The sequence below is a fragment of the Kogia breviceps genome, chromosome 8 (genome assembly GCF_026419965.1).
Source record: "Kogia breviceps isolate mKogBre1 chromosome 8, mKogBre1 haplotype 1, whole genome shotgun sequence".
Lineage (NCBI taxonomy): Eukaryota > Metazoa > Chordata > Mammalia > Artiodactyla > Physeteridae > Kogia > Kogia breviceps.
The window spans coordinates 7,248,324-7,262,579 of NC_081317.1; the positions used below are offsets into that span (position 1 = coordinate 7,248,324).

Below are 14,256 nucleotides of genomic sequence, written 5' to 3' on the forward strand. Positions count from 1 at the left end.
ACCAGGGCTTGAACCTGTGTCCCCTGCATTGGCAGGTGGATTCTTAACCACTGCGCCACCAGGGAAGTCCCTCAAATTCTGCTTTAATAAGATCTCTAAACAGGGAAGAGGGGAATGAAGAGAGCTTTGGGTCTCCCTCCCCCACATTAATTACTAAAGACAAACACTTGATCTATTTCTCATATTCCCCATCTGTAAACTGGTTAAACTAATACAGAGCAGCTGAATCAGCAAATCGGCACTCTGGCTGATTTCATTTACAGTAAGACTATATACAAGAGTGGGGAACTAAGCAGATTCATCTTTGTACTTTCTTGGCCGTGCCACGCGGCATGCGGGATCTTAGTTCCCCAACCAGGAATCAAACCCACGCCCCCTGCAGTGGAAGCACAAAGTCTTAACCACCGGACCGCCAGGGAAGTCCCATGTCTTTGTATTTAATTGCAGAGACACGTATTATATTGCCTGCATGGGTTGAATGTAGTAATTAAATAGTTGGCATATAGCATTTAGAATTTATTTTTTATTTTTTCACGTTACGCGGGCCTCTCACTGTTGTTGCCTCTCCCGTTGTGGAGCACAGCCTCTGGACGTGCAGGCTCAGTGGCCATGGCTCACGCACCTAGCTGCTCCGCGGCATGTGGGATCTTTCCGGACCGGGGCAGGAACCCGTGTCCCCCGCATCGGCAGGCGGACTCTCAACCACTGCGCCACCAGGGAAGCCCTAGAATATACTTTTATTGCCTGTTTACAATCATTACTAGTAATAGTTTATTATTAATAATAAGCTTAAGGCTAAGTGCAAGTCTTCAGTATAAGACTGCAGAGTATATTAGAGCAAAAGAGACACAGTTAACTATTTACTAGACCAGAACCTAAGGGAATGAAATCCCTGTGGATGTTCCACTGTGGGTCTCAGGGAACAGTAGAGGATGAAACATTTCTAGCTGGGGCTTAAGAACGTGGCTTTCATCTTAGTCTTTGGGACTGCCTCCACAGGTCAAGGACTGAAAGGTTGGTCCCTCAATGGAATGAGACTTTGGAAGACAAAGAACAAAACACAGAGACAGATAAGAAGGAAATCGAAGATAGATGAGAGCATCCAGTTATGAGAAACTAAGCATGCACGCTTCATCCTAAAGAGGCTTGTTTGCCCTTAATACCTTGGTATTGGAAATGTTCAACAAAGCAGAGAAAGACCAGTTGTTGCCCCAGCCTCGACAAATGGCACCCAAACAAGCCAGACCAAGTTTGAGGACCCCTGCTTCAAAGTAAGCTACATCGCCACAGTCACCGGCCAACAGGTACCACACGTCATTCCTCACAGCTGGACCTTTAACAGGCTTGCTGACAAGACCTCAGTAAATCCCTCCCGGGGCAAAAGGCACCCAGATCCAGAGAGCAAGCTTTCCAACAGAGAACTTTACAGTGTCTGTGATTAATCCTGTTCATCTTTGTGTCCTAATCCCTAAATTCACCAATTTCACTAACATGCTCTCCCACCCAATTACCATCTGAAAACGTTAAAAGTTTAAGATACGCAGTCTTCTTTAAAGTCTAATTGCATCCTAATTTGTTCTACAAAAAGAACATTAATCTCCTCACTGAGTACACAAACGCTTGTTTATAGACATACTGAATCATATTACAAAAGCAGGAGTTGGGTAACTCCACCAGGATACTTCACAAATTCCTTTAAAAAGCTAGAAAAATCTATCTTTTTAGGAACCCCAATTTACATGTAAGCATCAATCCACATTCCTCTACCGACCAGAGAGGAAGGCCACCCGTACCACGCACCGCTCTTACTCACCCGGATGGTTTCGGACGCGAAGTGCCCTTCCGAGATCATGAGGTTGCCAGTTTCATCCAGCTTCACGATGGCTCCCGAGTTGGCCTGCACCTCGGCTTCGAAGGCCTGATGCTTCTGCAGCTTGCCCTGTCAGTGGACCGAGAGATGAGCCACACGTGCGCCTTGGCGCGTGCCATTCTGCCCCCGGCTCCCTGTTATTCCTCCCCTCCTGCGTCCCACTCCCTCCCTCTATGGAGGCCTCACTCAGTCTCCCAACCAGCTCCCTACCGGTTCAATTACTCAAATGCTCTGCCTGCATCTGGACTTGCCCTCTGAAAGCTTGGCCATCGAGGACCACAACTTTGCAGACAGCAAGATGCTCCAAAATATCATAATTTTCTTGTGGATCAGGAAATTAGCCTTTATGGACATCCAATCCCTTTTAGAAATACAGAACCATACTGAGAGCCTTCTTAGCACGTAGTGTTTATCTTTGACTAATGCATCCATTCCTTCATGATACAACCTTTTTTAGCTGGCTTTAGAAGCCATACTCTTTGATTGACTTGATACATTCCATTTCTCAATACCTCTCTTTACTCACAGGCTGAGCTGGGCAGGGCCTGCACCTAAACCAGCATCCATCATTTTCTCTTCTCAGACGACTTTGGCATAGTAAAAGAACCATGGGTACAACCACTGTTCCACTTGCTAAAAAAAAGTCTTTCACCAAAATCAACAAGAAGAAAGGCTTTTTTAAAAAAAAAAAAAAAAAAAAAAACAAACCCAAAACCAGCTATACAAATTTTCACAAGCGACAACACTGTTAGCATACCTTTCTCAAAAACACATATCCCAAGAGGTCAAACCAGACCTCCCCTGAAAAGTGATGAAGGATCACCAATAGTTGTAAGGCAGTGGACTGAGAACCGCCAGCTTAAAGCATCCGCAAAAGATAAATTAAAACCTGCAGGGTTCCACATTCATGCTCACCAATACAATCACTAAGGGCTTCTCAGAATAGTGAGTTAGTCCTTCCTTATGTCTGATCTACATTCAACCTCTCAAGGTCATAATTAGATCTGTATAAATTCTGGCCAAAGACATCTGAGCGCTAGAGTCTGGGCGGGCATCTCAGACACACCTGCAGGTTGGTTGGGTCTTTATAGTTCTCATCAGATGCAATCTGAAGTTTCTCCTGAATCCATTTCTCCAGCTCCTCAGCATCTCTTTGGAAAAACTGGAATCGGTACGAATCTTCAAGCTTCTGGCGCCTAAGCGTCGAAAGCTCCTTGAAGCGGTGGTATCTGTCCAGGACCTGCTGCCTCCTCTCCTGGATGTCCTCTGCTGTCTCCAGCACTTTGACCCCGCTTGGGTCCATTTTCTGAAAAGACAGAAAGTCCTGAAGTAAGCACATGACACCAAAATAGACTTAATGGCATTAGCCTCTTGGAAGGAAATAAAGAATTATGAGAGCCCAAGCAGACAAATGAATTGAAAGCGGTCCCTTCTCAGGAGCTAACAGTGAAGCCCAGGCCCCATTCCCTCGTAAAAAATGGCTGCCCAAGTAGGCCCCTCAGAGGATGCCTTACCAACACTGCAATGAGACCAGGCGAGAAACGCGAAGGGGAGAAATATGGTTTACACTGTCAATTCTATAGAGCCTTGAGAATTCAAAGGAAACACCAACTTTGGAGCTCAAAGAATTACTGAGAAATCCATTCAACAGTCCTCTCATCTGGTCTGTGCATTTCATGGTGTGGAGATTAGAAAACATTTACTCTTAATTCAGTTTTTCTATCTTCCTAGATCTCAGCCTGTTATTCACTGAAGAAAAGGGAATGATTATCAAGTAACTTGAGTCTTTTTTTAAAAAAATTAATTTATTTTTTGGGGCTGCGTTGGGTTTTCTCTGTTGTGTGTGGGCTTCCTCTAGTTGCGGTGAGCGGGGGCTACTCTTCATTGTGGCGTGCAGGCTTCTCATTGCTGTGGCTTCGCTTGATGTGGAGCACGGGCTCTAGGTGCGCAGGCTTCAGTAGTTGCAGCATGTGAGCTTCAGCAGTTGTGGCTCGCGGGCTCTAGAGCGCAGGCTCAGTAGTTGTGGCGCACGGGCTTAGTTGCTCCGCGGCATGTGGGATCTTCCCGGACCAGGGCTCGAACCCGTGTCCCCTGCGTTGGCGGGCGGATTCCTAACCACCGCACCACCAGGGAAGCCCAGTAACTGGGTCTTTAACATCAAAATCCAATAGAATTTACCTAAAGTAGTGGATTTCTCAGTCACCCCAAAGTCAATCCTACAATCTCCTTCAGGCTGGGCAATGAACAGGCTTTGCTTCATCCGAATGCACAAAATTAAAAGAAAATCACAGCATATCTTAAAAAAAAAAAAAAAAGGTGTGGTGAAAGATTTACCCTACCTGACTCTTACCTGCTCCAGTTAGCCACAAACACAGGCTAATTGAGTAGGTGGTACTTCCCCATAGCACTCAACGTACCCCAACTTTAAACTCTCAGATCTGGACAGTTTCACCAGCCTTTAACGTCAAGAAGAAAATCTGACCTATTTATGGGACAAACCCAGAATATGCTACCTGCTCTTCTCTCAGAAATAAGCCATTTTATCCTCTAACCAAGGAAGGACCCACAGAAGGAAATAGGTACACACTAATGACAAACAGCATGTAAATTTGTCAGTAACATGTGACCTTGTACGAGCTGCCTTCCCTCTCTGTGTCTCAATTTCCCAGAATGACTAAAAACACCAGTTGAAAATGAGATGGTCCCAAGACCCTTCTAACTTTAAAATTACATTCTACAGAGAAGAGTCTGTGACTTGGTGAAACAGCAGCCCAGATAAGCTTTATGGTCTCTCCGGCTCTTGTTCCATAATTTATACAAGATATAAAAACTGTGCTGCCCAGGAAACATATCTGACAGCTCCGACGGGAAAGGATAAGCTGGCTAAGGATTAGGTCTGGAGGCCACTGTGTGCCCCCCACTCCCTGCCCCCATCCAGCTGTGAGATAAACAATACTGCTAAGCTCGGGGGAAAGTTTCCAGCTCTTCAGAGAGAAAAGCAGCTTTAACCAACTCTGAGGCCTATCTTTTCTATGAAGAGACCTAGCTTCCTAGGGAGAGAACGTGAGGGGATTTTAGCCCCATCACCATTCCTTCCAAATTACTCTCCACGTATTAACCAGTTATCTTTATTGTTTTTCTCCCACAAAGTCCAATGTACTTGTTTGACTCTAACAAGAAACATATTCTTTGCCAGGTCATTCCCTTGCTTTAAAACCTTTCATCACTCCCTTCTGAGAGAGGAAAGAATCTACCTCTTTAGTTGAACCTTCCAATATGGCCCAGCACACCTGACTGATATGTCTCACCCATGCCCCGTACCCTCTTGGCACAGAGAAATACCCTCTTCCCAAACACGTGATTCTCTCTAAAGACTCCAAGTCAGTTGCTCAGGCTTCCTTTGCCCAGAATGTTCTGTCTCTCCTCTGTCCGGATAACTCCCATTCATGTCTCAGTAGGAGCTGAAATGAGGAAGCTGCAGGGATCTGGCCTCCTTACCAAGCTGTACTCAAGGCTCCTCCCTCGTTCTCTGATTTAATCACATTTTTCTGTAGATTTACAAAGCACTTGAACATACTTCTCACGGTATAATGACACTGAGCAATGTAATCTTTGTTGTTGTGTCCCGATTTCTTTCTTTCTTTCTTTCTTTTTTTTAATGGATTTTTTGATGTGGACCATTTTTAAAGTCTTTACTGAATTTGTGACAATGTTGCTTCTGTTCTCCATTTTGGTTTTTGGCCACAAGATCTTACTTAGCTCCCTGATGCCCCACACTGGAAGGCGTAGTCTTAACCACTGGACCACCAGGGAAGTCCCGATTGTGTCCCGATTTCTAGCAGACAGATGTCATTAACAAATGTTTGCTTGAGTGCTGGAGAAGCAGCCCTGAGCTCCTCTGTGAAGGGTGGAGAGAGCTCAGTAGTCCACCCCAGTTTCATTTCTGTATCGTGAAACTGGAATTCTGGCGAGGTAACAGCTAGATTTGGTGGCTGAATGAACAGCTGGAATGTGCTGACTGAAGCTACACCACGGGGTGTCAACCTAATGACCAGACCTGAATTACTGAGCGTGGGTGGCCCACACCCGGATAACTGCTCTTTTCACGCTGGCAGGGTGGGACCTTGGGGAAATCAAGTTCAAGAAGGCACAGTTTTGTATCATCAATAGATATCTGTGTCTAAAAAAAAATAGTTTCTATTCTTAAAATGGGTTTCAAGAGAGTCCTTAAAACCAAAAACCGAGGGTAACCTTGACAAAGGAAAGGTCTGTTAAGAACAGGGCAGTTCTGGTTTACGCTGCTGCCCCAGGACATCGGCCTCTTTGGGATCTTGGTCCGGCCACATTTACCATTCACTCATTCACCTGCGTGACCTGCTCCAGGCATACCTTACATCAAACTCCCTCATCAACCCCAAGGTACAGGCCCAGGGCAGGTCCACTTCCCAAACCAGAAAGTTCCCTCTGGCCAAAATGTTCTCTTCTCCCCCACTCCCAACTCGACCATTAATACCATTCAAACCCCTCCAAGTCTAAAGCAACTACGCCGTCCTCTCTGCAGCCCTGAATCAGAAGCCCTCACTCCCTCTCTGGCCCCCTCAGAGCCACATCACGTCACATTCTGCCACGTGATTACTGTCTTCTCCTGGGTTTCTGTACGTTCTTTAGGGAGACCTTATCTTACTCTCTGACCACAGAACTCAGCACACATTTAGAGAGTCAATTACACTCTGAGCTTAGAAACAGAGAAACTGCTGTCACTTCATTATTAAGTGGTCAGGAGACAAAAGATCATCTAATAAGCAAGTTGCAGAGCTAGGGTGACCCAGGGTGCCCCAGTTCCCAGAGCAGCATGTTAGCGCCAGTGATTCTTAACATGGTCAGAGCTGACACTCTTTGTTAAAGGCTGTTCAGTTATTTATTACTTCCTTTTACTACCTCGTATCCTTTCCATCCCCACTTGAGGGGTGAAAAAAAAGGGGGAAGGAGCATATATAAATCATTAAAAAAAAAATCAAAATTAATTTTTTTAAGATTGAGTCTTCTTAAAGTTAGTAAACAATTAGTGTTAAGAATATTTATATACTTCCTTTGTTCTCATCTCTCCGGAAACAGTTTGGTGGAGAAACAGTAGGAAACTGTGTGTCTAATTTGCTTGCTTATAAAATTTCCAAGGAATGTATAGCTAGTTATGCACGTAACAATAGCTCCACTGTATGTGCCTTTCTACAGGATGCCTCAGTCTTTAATTTACGTCTATGGTGTTTGTCCTGCCTCCCCAGATGACAGGACTCACTGCATTTCCTTTAGCTGCCATGGAAATCTCTACACGATCACATTCGGAAGCAGCCCTTTCTGACGAAAAAAGAATTCCCAACATGATAATACTGAAAAGGTTCCCCCTGAGCAAGCACCTCGGCCTGGGTTCCGCTGGCTGACCTGACGCTACCAATCCAGGGAGACAGTCCAGGAGGCGCTGCTGAAGTTAACCAACCTAAAAGGCCCTCTTTGTCACCCCAGTGAAGTAGAACGAGTCAATTCTATACCAAGTGCTTTGGTCAGGCAATAATGGACTTTTCTTTCCTGCAGTAGATCAGCTGACGCCAGTAGGTGGGAGCTTGGCCAAGTCACAACTGGCTGTCTCCAGGAAGCTGGGCATCTGAAAGTCAGCAGTGCTCTCCCACTGCTGTGAGCACTCAGAGTTTCCATGGGCGTGATTACAGGAGTCGAGGATGACAGGTTAGCAGCAGTTCCCCCCACCCCTTCTCCTGTTAGGGAGCTGTCTCTATACAAGCTCCAGTTTCTCTTTGCTCCTAAATGGCTCATTTCCACAGGCTACATTAAACACAGGAAAAAATCTCCTATCTCCAAAGAACTATTGCCACCCAAAGGTGCTACAACCTCTCACCCAAAACTCTGTGAGTTAGTGGAATTTTCTGGACTCTGCCTGTGTGCACAGTGTTCCCTGAGGCTGCTGCACTCTGCAAGAACTCCACCCCAGGCCAGAAATGTGCAGCTGACTGATAGGGCATACTCCACAGAGAATGCCCTGGGCTGTTCCCAGCCTTAATGGGATTAACACCTTTTAAGAGCTAGAACGGAAGATTTTGGGAAATGTGCCATAAAAAAAAAAAAAAAAATCTCCAACCATACCAGCCTATCTATCGATTCCACTAACTGCCTAAAAACCGCAAAGGAGCCAAATTCCAGGACAGCAATCAACTGACTGCTTATCTCAACTCTGATTTTGTCAATCAGGTCTATGTTTGTGGCTAATGAAGGAGAGCCGAGGAAGGGCTAAATGTACTCTCTGTTTAAGGACAGGTTCCCATTTAAGGGAAATGAAGAAAAAAGGTTGTATTTTGGCAAATAATTATTAGAGAAGACTGGCTATTTTTAAATGCTGCTGCAATGCAGCAGTCAAAATGTTAGCTGCACCATTCAGCAAGTAATGTGAATTGAGCACAGAGGATAAAACAGGAATTACAACTATATCCTCTATTGTAATAAATAAAAAGAACTTGTCAGCATTCTTACAATACAGCTAGATCTCTGAGAAGAAAACCAAGATACGAATCTTGGCTAGAAAGTTCTGGTTTAATCCAAAGTCATGCATGAGAATGACTCCTCATAACCAACACCAACTTATACACATTATCAACGTAAAATGAGTCCTACAAAAGAAGCTAGCCGTTAATTAATATCTTTGTCTTCTTGACAACTGCCAACAGACAGCTGTTCGAGGCAGTTCTTGCTATGTACTTAGGGAAGTTTTTAAAGCCTTACCCGCATCCACAGAAGCTATAAGACCACTGTGCAAGGGGAGGTGTCTGTCTCCGGGAGGGCGGGGAGAGGCAGTGGGTGGGAAGGACACTGTTAAGCAACAGAAAAGACTGTGGAGACACACTTTCAAACCAGAGGTCAAATGCTTCCAACTCTGCTCACTTGGCCCCTCCAGTGAGTGGGTAGCTTAGGACACCCTCACGCAGATCTTGGAGAGTGGGAAGAATTCACTAGTCAGAGTTACCCTCTGGACCCTCAGAAGAGAGTAAAATTGTCGTGAAGACATGAGGAGTGCCTATTTGGAAACAAAGGTCTGGGAGTGCCGACATCTTAGCGAGCTGAATGTGGCAGACAGGCGCGTTTGGAACGCGGCCAGATGAATTCAGACCTCAGGCAGGACATCAGATATATTGTTTTGCGGGGCAAGGGATTTTCAGGACTAACAGGATGAAGAGAGCATTTGGCTCTACGGAAAAATTCATAAGCGTCACCCCTGAGCAAAATGTCAGAGGAGCCATCCATCGGTTCTGTTTCTGTTGCTTAGTCAGAGCCCAAAGGTGCAGAACCAACAATGCCTTTTTTCCCCTGGCTTAGAAAGCCAGCACATTTTACATTTCCAAAGCAGGAGAACTACATCCACGGATGCGGATGCGGAAGGGCTCCCGAGAACAAAGCACCGAAGAGCTGGTGAGCACAATAAACTGTGATGCCACCTGATTCTCAGATTAAGCGAATTAAGTCAAAACCAGGTCGGCTGCAGATTTTAGTGGTAGACCTTAGGGTAAGCAAAGAGGTAAATAATATATAAATTAAGACTTTTAACCATGGAAAAACCAGAAATATTTTTGCTTAAACCACATTCCAGTCAGGAGTGTAGATCTGCAGGTCAGCCTTCAAACTGATTAATTCATTTCAACTTGTTAGCAGGGTTCTGCAGAGGTGAACAGGGATTCAGCTTAAAGAAGCCAAAGATTCACACTGCACTGCATCAAAATCCAGAAACGCCAAGCAAGGCTGAGAAAACTTACTTCTGAATGCTTCCCAAACACTACCTTGCGGCTACTTACCTTTTATAACCTGTAAAATCCAGAGGAGAGGTGTTAAATACTGTTACTGAGATTCAAAACAGGAAAAAGGTCTAATGTGCCCATTTTTATAAACCTTGTTTAAACAATTAACCAGTCTGATTTATAAAAGGGCTTGCCTCGGATCTATCACCCATAATCACTAGAAATTTGCAGAGCTTATATTTCTGCTTATATGGTATCAAGACATTAATTTTAAGCATTTTTCTTTCTGAAAAAGGTCCAATTTAGCAAACACTTAAAAACTGTACACAAATAAAAACATGGGTAGTGAGTTTTTTTTATAAACAAGAAAATCCAAGTTCCATTTCATAAGGATTGTGGCAAAAACCATAAATCAATGGAAACAGGAAACAAACCCAAGTTTACAATATTTGTCAAATTGAAAAACACTATTTTTACATGTTTTCAGATTACTTTTTCTAAATATCTAAGATAATGTGTTTAGTCCCTTGGTTTTTAAGGACCAAGTAACCATCAATTAAGAAAATCAGCAAACAGTACATGCAGACACCAGTAGGGTGGTAAGAAATTAATATATTCATGCCTTAAAGAGAGGAAGGTAAAAAAACAAAGGCTTTGGAAATTTTAGAATAGATCTACTAAGATTTTTGTTCATGTAACACCAAAGAAAACAAACAAAAGCCCAAACCCTAACCAATTTGCTTAACAGGTCATGCAGGCAGGGTTTTCTCCCCCTCTCTTTGGATCATTCAACCTCTTTGACACATATGTGTCTTCACTGCAAGCCAGGCAAAACCGAAAAGATAACACATTTCCTGCATGCTGGTCAAATACCTGGACTCTGCGTTTACGAAACGATGACAACATGATGGAGAAATGTGGCGTCTGAAGAGGGAGGGCGAAGAGCAAGATAACAAGCTTCTAAGGGCAAACTGAACACAGTAATTTCACAATGAAGAAAACAGATCTTTAAAAATATATGAATACAGGTAAAAATCAAATTTCAGCTATTTTCCCAGCGCCCTTCTCATTCCACAGAGCTTCTAAACCAGGAATTGAAAATGCAGGAAGAACCAAGGTTCTCTGGTCTGAGCCGATGTGCTGCCTTGGCCACGTCATACCCTCTTCTGGGTCTCAGTTTCCCAATTTTCAAATAATCCTGAATAATACTAAATATCCCTTTTAACACCAGACGTGCACTCCCCCAATTCACGTTCCATAAATTAGCTGAGATTCCCGGTACTAGATGATTCCTGTACTACCCCCTTCCATTCAGTAATAAAATAGCATAATTTCGTGAAGTCATCAGAAACAAGAACGAACTCAAGCTACAAAGATCGAACTTGGGCCTAGTTTACTGGGACACTTCCTTCACAAAATACTATCTCCTGTTCAAAACCCATCCAAGGAGTATGCAAGAGAGGTGGAAGGGAAGTACAAGCGCAGCCGCTCCTGCCCACTGGCCCCAAGCGATCAGTTCTGTGGGCCTCCTCTGCATTCCTGGAGTCGGCATTTGCCATCAGGGTGCTGCATTCTTCTACCTGCTCCCACCACAGCTGATGGGCTGCAGCAGACCCACCGCGCGACTAGCGGAGTCCTCGCATAGCCCACGGAGGACTGATTACAAGGCCGGATTCGTGCCCACTGTCCTCAGGGCAGGTTCAGCAATGACAGGACTGTGGACTACTCCTGACACCCACTTCTCAGCATCTGCAGTCGCCACCCCCCCACCGCCGCCCCTGCGCCCAAGGGAAGAAGGCTGGTAAAGGAAAAGCAGAGTTAAGTCTAACCCAGGGAACCAAAAGATATACTTAAAAACAGCTCCCCACCTAAACCTGTTCATGAGATTGCTTGACAAGCTCATATCGTGAGCCTGTGACGTATCAGGTTGCTAATTATTCGATTCCTACAAACGCCCTGCCAAAGACCAAAAGCATATGGGAGAATGCTACCCAGCTGACCGTTTACTGCAGGTCTGCCTCACACCTGTCCAGCAGAGAGCAAATCCACCTGAGTCTCGGAACTCCATCTAGGTTAGCTGGAGAACAGCTAACACACTTTGAGGGTCCCTTTGAGTAATATTGGCCCAGTTACTAAAAAAGGCTTACTGTTAATTTCCTGCACAGAGGCCCTTATGGCAGCACGTTTTTATTTTCCTGCAGCACATTTTTAAAACTCGGACTTCAATTTGACCTTTCAAAAGCTGACATTAGCTGCAGACAAAAGGGAAAATACATGACTAGTCTGATGAGTTGGAACCTTGGCTCGATGGCTTCATACAGCTGAGTGTTCCCACCGCTTTTCTTCAGGTTTTCTGTTTCCTGGCTGCAGACACTCCCACACTTCCATCTTTGACATATTCTGTTTTAGTTAAGTCCAATTGCTATGACGACGCAATTTCTCAACACATTCTGAAAATATTTCATATGGTCTCTTTTCTCTTCTTCCCTAACAGCCATCATGGTAAGTTTTTCTAAAATACCATGATGAAGACAGAACAAAGGGCCTACATAGTTTAGGATCTATTATACAAAAGACATTTGACAAGGTGTTGGCCAGTTCAAGCATCATCTCAACCCAGCTTCCTAACCTAGTCAAGCTTTTAATTTAAAACATATTCAACCCTTAACCTTGACAAGCCCTTTGTTTAAAATACATTTTAACCCAGTACCTCAGGGACTTTTAAAAGCAATTTTCTTTGGGAAGCATCTAATGAAATTCGCAGGGACTGCTTTCAAACAAAAGGCTGCTCTATCATTCAACACCGGCATGGCTATAAAATTTCTGACAAATAATAATTATGTCCTCGACTCGAAAGACCCGGTCTCCGGGCAAGAAAAAAAAAAGAACTCTTAAGCTATTAAGTTATTTGGTTTGGGTCTCATACAAAGCAAGCGCCGCACCTACCTGCTATTTACAAGCAAATCACAGTTGGTAAGAAAAATATGTTTATTACAGATAAGAAACGGAGATGGCCGGTCTCGGACCTCTCCGTCCAGAGAAGGCCAAGAACCGCCCCACAGGATGAAATTAAGGTCAAAGAGCCCTTTACTCCCGGCTTTTCCTCCTTCAAGGGCTGGGCCGGAATTGCTGGTGGGGATTTGAGAAAAGGAGCTGCACAAGTCGCTCCCCACTGAGGGAAGGGATTGGGGACGGTGGGGGGAGCGCTCTGCGGAGAGGGGGATGGAGAAACGATCCGGACCAGGAAGCCCCCGCCCCACCTGCCGCAGCCGGATGGAGCAGGGCGGGGCCGCAGCCAGCCTGGGCTGCGGGGAAGGACCCGGCGGCCTCGCCGCCCCCTCCGCCCAGTCAATGACATTCCAGCGGCCGGCGCCCAGGCTCGGCCCGGCGGCTCCTCCGCAGCCCACTCACCACAAGCCGGTCGCGGCCGGCTCGCCCGGTTCCCCGCCCGACGGAGGGAGCGGCGAGGCCGGCCGGGCTCACCTGTCCGCGCGTTGGCCCCGCCCTGACCCAGGGGCCGTCCGGCTCCCCGCCCAGGGGTCGGCCGCCCTCGGCCTCGCTCCCGCCCTGAGTTCGCCCGCTCCCCCTCTCACCGGCTCCTGGGGGTGAGGGCAGTGGGTGCGTCGGGCCGGGGGTGCTGGAGGAACCGACGGGGCTCAGCAGCCTCCGTCCCTCCCCGTTCGCTCCGCAGCGGGTAGTGGCGGCGACGCGCGCGCCCCGCCCCTTTTATAGGCGGCCACGCGCATTCCGGCGGTGGGCGGTCGTGAGCTCGGGGGAAGCGCCGCAGCGCGGCACGAGGGGCGGGGGCGAGCGCCGGCCAACCAAAGGGGGCGGAGCTCCCGCCTGCTTGCAGCTCGATCACCCGGCGGAAAGGGCCGAGCGCTCCCGGAAGGAGCCGAAGCGGCGATGCGGCGGAAGAGTCGAGCCCCGGGAGGGCCGCGGCAGGGTGGGGGAGGAAGAGTGCGCGCGCCAGGGGTGGGGGTTGATGGTGCAGTGGAGTCGCTGCCTCCGCCCAGTCGGGCAGAGATGCTCCAGCCGCACCGCCCTCCCCGCAGCTGGCATCCTCCAATCCTGCCCCTCCCCGCTCTGCAGAGAATCTTCGGCAGCCCACCCCTCCGCCCCTGGGATCCCTTCCAGGACTGCAGCGAAGGGCGGGGCAGGGCCATCGCCGCAGTCTCACTGGGGATGCTGCGCGTCCCCAGCCGGAAAAACGCCCAGTCCCAAAGGGTGAGATCACCCGTGTGTTTCTCTTCCTCCTTCCCCCTTTCCCTAGGAGAAGGCTAGGCTGGTGCCGGGGCCCCAAGTCAGCCTTCTCTGGTGGGAGTTGGGGTCAAGAAACCGAGGATGATTTGGGGCTCCGGGTTTGAGAAGGTGGTAAGAAAAGGCCGAATCCGATCATAAAAAATAAAGCCGACTAATTTGGTGTTTATGTCTGTCATTCCGAGGTTTGAAGAGTTAATAATTTCTTATATTCTTACATCAAAAGCTTTCGGACAGCTCAGCAGTGGAATAGGATGCATTAGTTGTATTTTATAAATGAGACATGGATTCTTCTCGCCATTATTAATTGACCTTTCCTTATGTACCAAGCAC

The 14,256-nt window shown here is 46.7% G+C and overlaps 1 protein-coding gene across 9 annotated transcripts in view; it reads right to left on the reverse strand.

Annotated features, from left to right (window-relative positions):
• The window catches only part of SPTAN1 (spectrin alpha, non-erythrocytic 1), a 60,084-nt gene extending 46,719 nt beyond the window's left edge, over nucleotides 1-13,365 (reverse strand). For 4 of the 9 annotated variants that reach the window (XM_059072552.2, XM_059072551.2, XM_059072550.2 and 1 more), the window contains exons 1-3: nucleotides 10,537-10,588; nucleotides 2,937-3,176; nucleotides 1,814-1,939 (exon numbers count right to left, since the gene is read on the reverse strand). In XM_059072552.2, coding sequence (XP_058928535.1) covers nucleotides 1,814-1,939; nucleotides 2,937-3,176; nucleotides 10,537-10,569 — 399 coding nt within the window. In that variant the 5' untranslated portion in view covers nucleotides 10,570-10,588. Of the gene's footprint in view, nucleotides 1-1,813; nucleotides 1,940-2,936; nucleotides 3,177-10,536; nucleotides 10,590-13,256 lie in introns of those variants that run through there. The other 5 variants (XM_059072548.2, XM_059072546.2, XM_059072545.2 and 2 more) reach the window with 2 other exon arrangements.
• Nucleotides 13,366-14,256: the final 891 nt, after the last annotated feature.